General features: G+C 39.5%; 2 protein-coding genes across 4 annotated transcripts in view; one reads left to right on the top strand and one right to left on the bottom strand.

The window, feature by feature from the left end:
- DCBLD2 (discoidin, CUB and LCCL domain containing 2) overlaps positions 1-6,993 on the top strand; it is a 44,462-nt gene extending 37,469 nt beyond the window's left edge. Inside the window, exons 12-15 of the mRNA XM_066990387.1 lie at positions 577-670; positions 1,030-1,079; positions 2,280-2,417; positions 3,472-6,993. Of these exons, the coding sequence (XP_066846488.1) occupies positions 577-670; positions 1,030-1,079; positions 2,280-2,417; positions 3,472-3,914 (725 nt within the window). The 3' untranslated portion in view covers positions 3,915-6,993. The remainder of the gene's footprint in view (positions 1-576; positions 671-1,029; positions 1,080-2,279; positions 2,418-3,471) is intronic.
- LOC106038425 (cell cycle control protein 50C-like) overlaps positions 4,507-13,920 on the bottom strand; it is a 29,170-nt gene continuing 19,756 nt past the window's right edge. For 2 of the 3 annotated variants that reach the window (XR_010828601.1, XR_010828600.1), the window contains exons 3-9: positions 13,741-13,818; positions 12,579-12,675; positions 8,827-11,815; positions 7,897-8,036; positions 7,460-7,522; positions 6,847-6,989; positions 4,507-4,809 (exon numbers count right to left, since the gene is read on the bottom strand). The gene's annotated coding sequence lies outside the window, so the exon portion shown is untranslated. Of the gene's footprint in view, positions 4,810-6,846; positions 6,990-7,459; positions 7,523-7,896; positions 8,037-8,826; positions 11,816-12,578; positions 12,676-13,740; positions 13,819-13,920 lie in introns of those variants that run through there. The other variant, XR_010828599.1, reaches the window with a different exon arrangement.

Genomic DNA, 13,920 nt, shown 5'->3' with positions numbered 1-13,920 from the left:
GACTTTTGCCATAGCTTGTCCTTTATGAAACAGTCATGTTGGCATGGAATTCAAAAACTATCTGGCATCCTCGTTGTTGTTTATCAAAGAAAATTGTCAGACAGAGAGCAAGGTCATTGCAAGTGTAGGCACTGGTGGAGTGTCCTTTGGATAGCAATGTGACAGGATCGTCTAATGTCACGTGAAGAGCCAGCATAGTCAAATAGTGATTAATTGCCAAGGTACTGTGGTATTTCCTTCTCACAGGAGGTTCAAACTTCAGTGGTTGTGTACTTCTGGGCTCTTTGTTAACAACAAAATACGTTGTTCTAATAGAAAATCTTATTTATACTAGGTCAAAGCTGTTAATCTTGATGAGAAAACTTTCAAAAATACTGTCTGCGCGTACATGTAGGAGAGATGTTAATTACTGTTTAAACTGCGAGAGCATCCAGTGGGGTTGCTTAGCTTAGCTGGGTGATGCAGTGGGCTAGATGTTATACATGACAGCGACATGCTCTACCCAAGTAATTTTTAAAATAAGAACTGATTTATGTGAAACTCTTGTCTGACACCACTTAATTTAATGGCTTTCAGATGTGGCATTGGCAGCAGTTCTGGTTCCCGTGCTGGTGATGGTCTTCACTACTCTGATTCTTATCTTAGTTTGTGCGTGGCACTGGAGAAACCGGTAAATGAACGGGTTAATAAAAGTACTTTACATGACTGTTAGTCTGGTGTGTGGGAATGAAATAGTCTGCATGGATTGCCACAGGAACCACCTGGTGCACACTTCTGGAAGGGACTTTTTTCAGAACTGTGTTCTCTTTCTGAGAAATTGTTCATTTGAGTAGCCAGCACAATGAAAAGCACTTCTTCTAAATATTTTCATTTTAAGTGCTTTTACTGAAAACTGATTTCTCAAGTAGCAGCAGACTGGTGCTTTTACTTTAAACTTGATGGCCAGCTACAGCCAAGGTGACAGTTGCTGAGCATTAATTCATCTTCTGGTAAGCAGAATAATAAAACACACTTTTTATTTTCTCACAGCAAGAAAAAAACAGAGGGCACGTATGATCTACCTTACTGGGATCGTGCAGGTAACAGAATGATTTTATGATATCATTTGCTTAGCATTCTTGGTGTAAAGTGTTTTTCAAATTGCAGTAACGGACAATTTCCACTAGCAGAAACTTCTCTACTGCTGACTAGCACAGGCGGTAGGGATAGTGAACACAGCGCTTCCTTTCTGAACAGACTTCTCTGTTCTCTGAATTTTCTTCAGAAATGGAAAATATCTCCTGTTCAAGCTTAAAGCTGCAGTCTTTTTTTTTTTTTTTTTTAGTAAACAAAGTGTAGAGTCTCTTAATTACAAGGAGAGAGGAAAAAAAATCATTTATAAGGAATGTTTTTATACATTTCATAGACATATTTCTGGTACTTCTTTTGTTCTGGAAAAAACCTTTCAACTGGTTGTATGAGGTGTGTCAAATTTTATCATTCTTCGCTGTCCTATTAGCACATGGGATTACTTGCATCTCCTTTTAGGTATCTTTTCTGTCTTTGCTGTCTGTGCCACATTAACTTAAGTTCAGACAGTTCCACCGCACAGCATGTGCTTTGCAAATGTCCTGAACACTGCTGTGGTGCAGCAGTTGGGTTTTTACTGTCTGTATGACTGTGCTTCCTTTTTCTGACCTTATGCTGAAAATTTCCACAGCTGTTTTTGTTCTCTGTCAGTTTAAGCGTAACCTTTATCCTTTAGACAAGAAACCTTTTAACAACCTTATTTTTATTTATTACATGTCCATTTCTGATAGGTTGCAGCACTGTTGCTTTAGCATGTTAGAGTCATAATGTCCTGTGTCTAAATGTTAATGATAGATGTGCTTATTTTTTTTCCCCACTTATTTAAATTTAAATGTTCAGTAGGCGGGTCTGTTTTAAAAAGTACATTGAAATTTGGCAAAATGCAGTATCAAAAAATGTTGTTACACTTCTCTGTGGAACCTCTGTCTGCGCCCTCCCATGGGCTGCCTCATACAGCAGGTCTGTAGGTGCTAAGGACTGCAGTGGGAGCAGTCAGACAGGTTGATGGGATGACAGCGATGGTTTCACCTCTGAATCGTCAGGCTGCCATAAAACATCAAAGTATCCCATTAACATGGGATCACGCAAGTACTGATAATTGATTTGTTTGCCCACTACTGCAAAATAAAGATATGGTGTAAAACAGTGTAACACCTTAAACTACAGTATGGATGTATTTTTATTTTTATTTTCTTTAAATCCACACAAAGGGTGGTGGAAAGGAATGAAGCAGTTTCTCCCTACCAAATCAGCAGAACACGAAGAAACGCCTGTACGCTACAGCAGCAGTGAAATCAGTCGGCTAAGACCAAGAGAAGTCCCAGCAGTGTTACAGACAGAATCTGCAGGTACTTTTTTTTGTTGTTTTATGGACTATGCAATATACAGAAAATGCCAAAAAATGCCAGGAACTTGGCTACATTTAATAATTTTCTGGTTGCTTTGGGGAGAAGATGAGAAATGAGTAGTTCTGCTGGTAAATGCATTTCTTAAAATGCAGACCTTTTCAGCTCTGCTCTCAGAGTACTATAAATCTGTCTTAACTGACTGATGCTGTGATGTGTGTGGATAGACACTGTCCCAAGTTAATGCAGTAACTGAAAGCTGCTGTACTTGTTCTTGAATGTCTCTCTAGCCAAATTTACATGCATTGTAAATAATGTTACCACATTTTCTTTATGCACAAATCGGAAACGTGGCATTTGGTTTCCTATGCTGACAATATGACTTAAATCATCCTCTTCATCTGCAAAATGAGGGATTACTGATAACAGCATGTGCCCTTTGCTTGTGAACCAGTCATTAGAGGACGATGACTGCCTCTGCCCTTGGTTCTATGCTTATGGGAGAGCAGAAATATGCAGACAAGCAGGAATTGCAGCTTCACAGCAGGCAGAATCAATTTTCTCTTTGGCTGCTTGTCTGTTTTTAACACAGCTAGCCAGTTTTCCCACCTCCAGCTTTTGTTATTCAGATTAGCTGTCAAACAAAACCATCTCAGCTGACCACGTGCAGGCTCCCCCCCCTCACAGGACAAACCCTCCACCCTAGGGACCACTTCTTATCCAAGGCCAGCCAGGATAATTTCATTTACTTTTAATTTTGCAGGGAAGCATGTTTCAAAAAACTTGGTTTTGAGCAGATTTACAACATGGGAAATTGTAGCTCACCAGGGAAGAAGTGTAAGCCTGAGAAATCAGGATGTTGTAAGCATAAGCTATGCAACAGCTTTATCCATTGTGCAAAAATGACCTTTTTTTTTTTGCGAACGCACCTAGTTGTGGTGGACAGAGACTGACCACTGGTTTTATCGAGGACAGTAATTTCTGTGATGCTGTTGACATTAATGTGTTGCTGCTGTAAGTGTATTTTTATTTTGTTTTGTTGGTGCTCGCACCACAGAGTATGCTCAGCCACTGGTAGGGGGCATCGTCGGCACGCTTCATCAGAGATCAACCTTTAAACCAGAGGAAGGGAAAGAAGCAAGCTACGCTGATTTGGATCCTTACAATTCACCGGTACAAGAAGTCTATCATGCTTACGCTGAACCACTACCTATAACTGGACCAGAGTACGCAACGCCAATAATCATGGATATGTCCAGTCACCCCAGCACTCCTCTTGGCGTTCCTTCCATTTCCACCTTTAAAGCAGCAGGGAACCAAGCTCCTCCGCCGGTGGGAACTTACAATAAACTCGTATCGAGGACAGACAGCGCATCATCAGCGCAGGCGCTGTACGACACGCCCAAGGGGCAGCTGGGGCCAGGTGCTGCAGAGGACTTGGTGTACCAGGTACCGCAGAGCGCGGCCCACTCCGCCGGGAGTAAGGAAGAACTAAGTTAGCTCACGCGTAAGGTAGGATGAAGGCAACTGTGGCTTGTTTTTAAAAGCCAGCTGATGGTTTCATTTTTTAATCACACTGTTTTTATATTGTTAGTCTTAAGTAATACAATGTTGAACCAAAAGATGTGGCATTGAAGTCTGGGAAACCAGTAATTCTGCCTTTTCTTAAGCTGTATATATAATGACAGCTTGTCTCTTGCAAAAACCATGGACTTTTTTTTTTAAACTACTGTACAATTGTCTGCCAGACATGAGAGAAGAATTCTTCAAGATTAGCTTCAGTAATTCATAGATGTGAATGATAAATTGGGAGAAACAACTGTTTAAAGTACGAAAGCCAATAATTTCTTGCTAATGGTACTACTTCTGAGTGGAAAAAAGCCCACAATCAAAACTCCTAACTTTCTAAAATCTATACGTAAGCGCTATAGCTCCTAAAATTAATTTTACCTTACAAAATGCATGTACAACCTTGGACTCTAAAAATAATATCAGGACTGATGGCAAAAATCCCATTAACTTCACAGCATAAAATAGTCTTGATAGTAAATTGTTATTTTGGCTTTTGTTCACAGGATTGCTTATTGCAACCTGTGTGTTCCTCAAATTTCTCATGATTGTTGTTATCCTTCTAAAACTCGAGTTTGCTGCCTATACAATCCACCTTCTTTTCTGCCTCATCTCCTTAGGCCACTCACTCTTGTTCCCTTCTAGGGATATGGTAGGTACAGTCTAAGTTTTACAAGCAACTCACCTGACAACTGCTTTTGCGTGTTCCCTGCTCAGTGAAGGCTGCTCTGACTCGCGTCTGCCTTCGATTCAAACTTGTGCAAGAAGCTGCCAGGTGTTCGAGGTGACTTGAGTTCAGAGACGTTGCCGCTCCCTCAAGCAGTATCTGTTGTTGTACGTTAAGATGTGAGCATATACAAAGAAAGAAAGATACGTATATACTTTTGTGAGTGCTTGAGAAAGCACACAAATACTGTAACGGTGCATAGTTTGTGTTAATACATGCATTTAGCACATATGGTACATTTTAGCACAATTGGAAAACTTTGGCCCTAGGGCTTTTCTTATGATTGTTCTTAGCAGAAGTATAAAATATTCCAAAACCTTTGCCGAGAACAATTATCGTTCCAAAGAGTGTCAATTTTAGAAGCATTTAATTGAATTTGTATCTTTTTGAATGTTCCAGTTTTCTCTACTGCAGTCAGTCTTCTACTTGAGATAACGTAGACTAGTTTTATCTAGGTAATCACAAGATGAAAACAACATGGATGTCACTTTTTATCTTGTTAGAAACAAAGCACAGCTTTTTAACAGAAACAAGTAGTAGAAAAAAAATCTTAAATAGCTTTAATTTCTATTGTAACAGCACTGTTGGGAGGATGCTGAATTAATTTATAAATGTGAAAATCCCTAGCTGCACACTAGCCCAGTTTTATGGACTTTAATGGTTACTGTTTGTTTCTGTGATATAACTCAAGTCAGCCTTGTTTATTGCCCATGGACTTTACACAGGGCGGAAAACATCCAAATCCAAATTAAAATACTATTCAAGCCGACTGCCACCATGTGTTTGTTACCAGTATGGGATCCTGACTTAACACTTGAAATTTTTTTTTGCACAGAGGCTGTATATAACTCAGTAAACCAAATTTTTATGCTCTGCTACCTTAAAACCCAATTCTACATTTTTTTTGATCATGAGAATGATACATTTTTTTAGATGTGGGAGTCTAAGCCTAAATCTGAATAGGCAAATAAGGTTGGTATGCAGGACCTAGTAATGAAAAAGGAAATTCCTGCACAGAGGTTGGATTTTTTGATGTTACTGAAACATTCTATGCTTGATAAAGCTAGTTTGCAATCTTTATAGTTTTGCTTAATCAGGTAAGTATATGTTCTTACTCATCAGTAGCAATTATGACTCTGAAATTACCTGATTTTATTTGAAAGGTGCAGAAAGCTATGTTTGCACCAAGCTGTGACATACTTATTCCAGCCAAGTTAAGAAACATTTAAAGCTTTTAGGCTTAGAAAAAGAAATTCTGCCATAAAAATGAATGGATATGTTCAAGTCAATAAAATTAACACTCTTGGAAATCTACATTTAATTTTTACCGTAGGCCAGATATGGTAAAACTGTGGGTGTACTGTAGGCTAAGAAGGTGTAAGAATTAAAGAGTTTCTGTACAGGGAGTTATTTTCAAGCAACCAAATGCAGTTTCATTACCTGAGCAGCTTAAGCTGTTGACTGGAATGGTTGCTTTAAGAATGGAATTAAGTTCGTTTTCTTAAGAAATGGGTCTTGTGCTTTGCTCCCTGCTTTCAACTTTGATAATTTTATCTTCTAGGGCTAAGATAAGTTTGAATATTGAACATTTGGGTTTAAGATGTATGCTATGAACTGTTAAACACTGATTCCCAAATGTAATTGCATGACACACCTAAGGTTAGCATTTTCCTGTGTGCAATGCAAGCAGAGGTACATTTAATGGGTCTCTTTTTTACATGTGAAGACGTATGGTTATAAAATGTATTTCAATCTTGTTTGGCTTGAGTATTCTCCCAGAATGTATGTTCTTACCTCAGCATGTATTGTAGTTGCTCAGTATTTGTATATGTTGCTAGAAATTAGACTGTATAAATAGTGAGTTTTTTAATGTATGTTAAAAAGTATTTTAAATAAATTGTACATACGTATCATGCTCAGAATGTCTGTATTTGACAACCTACTTTCAATAACCTCTCGTTTGGAAATGCAAGGGTTATTTTTTTAGCTACCATGCTACATCTGGGCCATTCCCTGCCTCCAGGAGTGACGTTATGCTGTTTCCTGGCAGTAGGTGTAGGTAGCAGCCAGGCAGTGCAGGGAGGAATCCGTCCTCATCATGTCACCAACCATTAGAAGCAGTAAACTGACACTTACCAGAGCTCTCCTCGTGGCGGAAATCTGCTGCTGGGACAAGCGGTATTTTGCAGGCAGGCTCTTCCCTGGAGTTAGCTGCTGGCAGAACGCTGGGACTGCGCTCCCCTCCGACGACGAGCTGAGACACCCTGCAGGCAGCTGCCCTGTGTTAGTGCAAAGAGTCAGGCTCTGGTCCAGTGCAACCCTCTGCTTAGGGGCAGAGACAGTCCCTCAGCACCAATCAGCAGACCACCCCCTCTGTACTAGCAGTCAGCCAGACCGTATTTTCCAATTACTGACAAAAAAAACCTGCTTTTGCTTTCAAAACTTGCCCATTCTTTACCTTAATTCTTGCACTACAGTTCCTAAAATAAGGAAATCGTAATTATTTTTTTTTTGCAAGTACAAGGTTAAAATTGGATCCTAAATAGCTTAGTCCTGAATTTGTCAAATTGAAATACTCCTTGCACCATTACCAGCAGACGACATCAAGCCTCCCTGCGTGCACTGACCACCATTCTAGGAGGCCTGTTCTCAAGCGGGACAGGTTAACTGTGTAACGCAGAACGCATGCTATTTCCTTAGATGTCTCTGCACCTTGTTAAATATACACTTTGTGGGAAAAACGACCTACCTGTAATAAAAGCTGATACTGCAGTTTGTGCTGTCTCAACTTCACATTTGAGGTTTTCCACATCTTGGGTGAAGTGAAGGCAGAAAAAAAAATGGAAGCAGAAATGTATCTACATTTCTGAAAATGTTTAAGAATTAGCAAACATCCTAGTACTGCATACCTTACTGGGCATGCAAGTCTCCTGAAATACCGATCTTTTATTTTTTTGTTACTTTTCCACTAATGCTGGGAGGTAATAGCAAAAACTCAGGAGAAGTGCTTAAGTTAAAAGGCAAAGTATTCTGTTCACTACACGAACAGAGCATTAATGCTAGGGAAAAAAAGTTCCTGAAAACTTAAAACCTTACATGTAAACAAAATTTGTCCATTAGCCCTAATAATACCGAGTGTTCATGTTTATACTGTTATACGTTTATACTGATGAGAACAAAACATACCTTACACTTTCAGTAAATCCATCTCCTCCTGCAGCAGGAGTGTCTCTGCAAGCTGAAGGAAACTCCTGTCACTCTACTGCACACTTCAACCTTCTTTTAGTAGTAAAAAACACACATTACTCAAACTGTGTGCTGCTGATCTGTGAGGAGAGTAGCAATAAGGAATTTTTAGTGTATGTTAAGTGACAATCCTGGGAAGGCCAGCTTGGTAAGTTGTCACATCACACTTTTTCTTAGGTAGATCTTAAAACAGTTATAGATAATGCAATCAAATACACCATGGTTCAATTTTGAAATGCACAGCTATAAAATATTAGGAAACCACACAAATTCTCATCTGAAAAACTTGAGAAAATGGTGTTAGTTTTTAGCACACCACGTTGTTTATATCAACTGCTGGCTCTGCTGCCTTGCAAAAAGGGAAAGAAAACACTGTTTTCACAGGTAATGACAGTACTGCATGTGAAATTGGAAGGATGACTTCTACCTGTACTCACATTTAAATGGCAGAAGTAACTTTCAGGTGCACTTCTGTCTGCATGCTGAAACTAGTCAGAGTAACTACACAACTCTATGGTCAAAGAACAATGGAATTGCAATCTACCTAAGAATAAACTTAACAAGAAATAACAGTGCAATTCCTTTTGCTTTTTTACCTTTGTATGTGGTTTTAAGGAAGACAGGGTCCAAAACAGTCCGGATGCTATTGGAGAAGAAAGTCGAAGTGGAAACCTACAGTCAGGTTTCACACTAATACAATGCAGCAATACTATTCAGAGTGAACAGATCATGTAGAAAACCAAAGATTTCTTCAAGCAATAATTATCTAATCTTGCAGCTTGCTTGCACTAGTGCATGTTTGTCAGACAGTTTATTTATGGCCTATTATAAAACCTTATGTCATTTCTTAAGTGCCTGCAGGTCACTTGCCTTGCTCCTGAACATGGCGCAGCTTCACAGGGTTGTAGCTCTTCCAAAGCAAGCTTTGGGTGACTAGATGAGTGCCGGAGACCATTCTGCTCAGGGAGGCTCTTCCATATTGGACATATCCTAGGACACGATTCTTTCTGAGACAAAAAAAACCTGAGTTTTAACAGCAGAAAGAAAGAATCAGTGTTTTGTGTATAAAACATCTAATATGCATCTAAGACAGTTGATAAAAATGCATGATCAAAGTATTTCTTAAGTAAGTCACAGAAATAGGTCTAATGCAAACCATTCTGAAGGTTTATTTTGAAACACATCAAAAGTAGATTCAAAGATACGTTCTATACTGCTTTACCTTCATAAATCCTGGTGGACTTTTTCTGCATTAAATAAATAAATAAATAAATAAATAAGAGCAATCTTGTTTCTGCAAAAATGGCTTTGTCAGGTCACTTTACCCATCTCTGAAATAGACCACATCGCTAATATGGGTAGCAGCTGTAAGCAGGATTTGGTAACAAAGTTAAAGCTCAAGTTGTAAATGACTGTAGTGATTTGTAAGCCTTTGTCTTAGTGTCTCACCTGGGAAGTGGGATGTCCAGCAGGCAGTGTGACTACCTGCTGCTGCTCTGGCATATCGGTAGCTCCATAGTTAGTAGCAACCCAGGTGCTGCACCTGGAAGCTGCTTTGGCCTCTCTTAAGTGCAGCAAACACCCAAGTGCTGAGGGAGGCGCTGACCTCACAGCCTGGTCACCAGAACAGCCTAACAGCACAGCGACATACACACTCAGGCAATCAGGATATAGGTTTCCTTTGCTCTCACAAAAAGTCCTCAGCTGTACTAAAAAATACCACCGATGAGCTGCTGAAATTTTTGCACCAATAATCACTTCATTTCACATTAAGGAAAAAAGCAACTTTCACCATTCATCTTGTACAGCTTCTCACTCAGTGTGAATTACTTTCTTACCATTTCTACAAATTTTTCTATTTTCTTCCGTTGTATCAGTAGGAGAGCCATTGCCTGCTGTACGTACCAATATAGACTGCTGCCGTGCAGTAGGAAGCACTCCTTTGGGTTTTCACCCCCAAGCCATTCACTTTAAAAAGGAAAAAAGAAATGTATAAGAATGCTCTTTCAAGTTTGGCTGAAATTGGCCTTTGACTTCTGGCAAAGAAAGGGCAGAGCAAATAGTGCAGAAAGTCTCAACTTGTTCAAGAAAGGACAATACAAAGGATTTGAAAAAGACGTGTGGTCAGTCAAGTAGTTCCTTCAGTGCAAGCAAAGCATAAGGATGCAGCCCCTGCCAAGGCTTCTTACGAAGCTCCTCGGTAAAGAAAGCAGGTGGAGGCAGAGAGAGGAAAAAAGCGCAGTGGAAGATCTGTCACACACACCGCACACACCGAGTCTGCATTAATAGTACTGAAAAGCCAGTTGCACTCCCTGACATGACAACAACTGCAAAATCCTGCAGTCCTGATTGCCGTGGAGGTTTGTAATATCAACATGGATGGCATAAAGGGTAAACCTTGTTCACCAGTTAGATGACATTCTTTAGCTGCCAAAGTCATGAGAAAGCTATCTGTTTTGCATTTCGTGAAACAAAGAGACAAGGGAAAGAGTTTTTCATAGCAATGATTAGTAACAATTGAGGAATGGCTACAAAGAAAACAGAGCAGAGGGAATTTTAAACGATGAAGACCTTTAACACAGTATTTTTGTAGCTGTTTAAGATCAAAAGGCAGACAAGTTTCACACGTACCTCTAAGAGGCAATAAGGAAAGCAATTAAGAGCAGAGTGCAAACAAACCAAAAAGGCCAGCAGTATTTTATACTCCTTCATACTTCAAAGGGAGAGAAAGCAGAACCTCACTTTTAGCTGGAAAACTCAGTGCAAGTAGAAGACTTGTGAATTACTTCAAAACCAGATTGGTCTGTCACATAAAATACACTACAAAGAAACTGACCAGAGAAAATACGAAGGTGTTTCATGATTATCTACAGTTCAAATTCTACCATTGGTGGTTGAAAAGATCCCGTCAAGATCATTTGGTGCCTATCACGGCTACTCAGGTACTTGGAATGGTAACTGTGCAAGGAAAGGTTTTTCTTACAAGAACAGGCTGTTACATAAAAACACCAAAACTAACAAATGGTGACTGTCTCACACTTCTCTGCCTGGGTTAAAATACCAATGTCATGCATTTGGTTTAATGTTTTACCAGTTTCACTCAGGCTTGTTCCGGCTGTAGCTCATTCTAATAAACAGTATGGCTAACAGGATCTGTTTTATCTATTTACTTAGAAAAAGATGCCGCCACATCAGGAGGTATCCTCTGGAAAGGGGAAGCAACTAAGCCTTCCCAGGAGGCGTGCAGCCTCCATGCTGCAGGGCGGGACAAGGCACAAGGAGAGGATCTCCAAAAGGGGCCCTGCAGTTCAGCCAGAGCCCACGCAGAGGAGCGGGTTGCTGACAGGCACCGCCACCATGCACAAGTGGTCACCAGAGCATCCAGCAGGCTGGAGAGTGCCAAACCCAGGCAGCACAGAAACCAAGCCTGAAACCAAGCTGATGCCTGAACCAAGCTGAAACCTACACTACAATAACACACAGGACTTATCATGTCTTTATGTGTTTTGCCTTAGTCACTTTATTCTCTCCTTTTTCAGTTGCTCCAGGATTTTGAATTGAAAAGCCCTTCTGCTCTTTAGGTACCTCATGGGAAGTGGAGGTGCAGGGAAATCCAACACAGAGCTCTACCCCATCACAAAGCTCCTCCAGAATTTGCGTAGGAATTGAGACAAACATATGATTTACATTCACTACAGTCTAGCATGTAACGATACCTTAAACGGAAGTGCAGAAAGACATGACAACAGTACCAGTCTTGAACTGCTGTTTGACGTACTGTTCAATCTCATGACACAGCAGAGAAAATGTCTGGTTCAAGGGACCTGTGCTGAGGTTCACGATTTGCTTGTAGCTCCAGCTGTGAAGACAAAGTAGTATTCTGTATCAGAGATAACAGCATTGTAAAACACACACACAAACGTAAACTCATTTGGACATATGAAACAGGTATGACAGAATATATTCAGGACTCATTCAGGATTGCAATTGCAGAACAAAACCAAGAACATTCTCTAGACACTGAGATTAAATACTGCAAAAAAGCCTCTGCCTTTTTCTTCAGATTTTATGACAACAATTTCGGAACAAAAACTAAAATGGCGGAAAAAAATGAAATCCCAGAGGATGTCCCTAAGCTACCTATATTAAAAGGAAACTTAATCCAGCATCTCTTTCTGTGCAAGATGACTGATCAATTGGAAGTAAAAACTTGTATTCCTCAGTGAAGCTCAAATGTTTCACAACTTTAAGAGGTTTCCCAGCCCCGGTTTCATGCAACAAGCATTAAACTGGTCCAAAAACTCACTGGTGTACAAAGGTAGCCAAAACGAGGTTCGTAGCTCTCAGCCCACATAACAGCATTTTAACTACAACCCTTGAAAGTCATCTTCCTTCAGGAAAGCGTGCAAAAAGACCTCATGTCACTATCCTCAAATAATTACGGAGCATCCTGTCTTAAGTCGTAGCTGGTACAATAAACACCGTATAAATTGGCATGCACCACATACAGTATGCAGTGTTCAGTTCCAGTAGGTAAATTGCACAACAGAAATATTTTAGAGATTCTTACAGTAATAATAATACATTAATTACTAGAGAAGAGCAGCCTTCCAAACACTCACAAATCCTCCAGGAAAAGCACGTGCAGAAAACAACGCTGCCCAGTATTTTTTCTACCCAGTAGAGGAAGATGGAACCATGTACACGAAGAACTGTCTCCTACATAAAGCAAGCAAAAATGTTGATTATTAAACCAAACTTCTCTCATAAAACTACACTTCCACTGGCAGTATTCCCACTTAAAACAGTGGCAGATATTAAATTTGTCCACACTGAGAGACTGAAACATTACATTATTCGTAATTCCAAAAGTTTTAATGATTTTTGCATCTGCATCAGATTTTAAATGCATACAGTAATGAAATGAATAGCCACATGATACTCAACACTAATAACGCTGCCTGCAAAAATGAGTTCCCAGTGAGTCAACTTCAAAGACCGCTCTAAATACAACTATATTAGTATTATCAAAACTTGTGCTTACTTCCAAATTTGACTTTTTATAAGACATTTGTATGACTGAGTTAGCACTATATAACTCCAAAAATATTTTTTGCATAGGTCACGATACCTGCCTTCCCATAAATTCAAAGAAGATAACCTCCCTTAGCCTCAGCTGTAAATGATGTCACTGCTTTTTCATTTTCTGTAATGCCAACAGCACTTTGGACATCAAGAGACTCTAACATATGTTGGCATAGCTAATCTTTTTCCTTAATATATATTTGAGACACTTGTTTTCCTCTAAGTGTCCACCCCCAATAACTTCTCTGATTTATCAGTCTGGAGGATAGGTGCATCGCAGTTCAAATGAGTAGGCCCAACTATACCATTTGAATCCTCCTTCATAAATAACCCACAGCTTAAAAACTTTCTCTAGTGATGAATTACTTTGTTGATACAAAGAGAGGAGGGTATGAGGATGCTGTTTTCCTGTGTGAACAATGCCAATTTATTTCACTTTGGGGATGTTTTTCTGAAAAACGATTATTTCTGAAACATCAGTTTTCTGCAGGATCTTTGATGCGGGACTTTTCAGAGACAGCGGAATGACACATGGAGTTCCAAAAACCTGTATGTTCAATTTAACACTATTTCAACAAGGTTGTTTTTTCCTTTCGTTTTACATTGTAAGATGCAGTTGAGAAACTATTTTCAAAATCTGCAATTCAAACACGGATATTTTCAAAATGTCTTAATTCAACGAGCTAAAAAAATGCTTACCTGGTATTCCTTTTTGCATGTCTTCAGACTTTGATCACACAGAAGCTGAAATGGTTTGCATGTCTTCTCACCACGAAGCTTCACACAGAAGCAAATAGAAATTTAACATTAAAACGCTAATCTTCTTTACCTTGTCATCTATAAACACATGCATGAAGAATATATTTACAATACTTGCTT

Source organism: Anser cygnoides, chromosome 1 (genome assembly GCF_040182565.1).
Source record: "Anser cygnoides isolate HZ-2024a breed goose chromosome 1, Taihu_goose_T2T_genome, whole genome shotgun sequence".
Lineage (NCBI taxonomy): Eukaryota > Metazoa > Chordata > Aves > Anseriformes > Anatidae > Anser > Anser cygnoides.
This window is presented reverse-complemented; position numbering and strand designations above follow the sequence as displayed.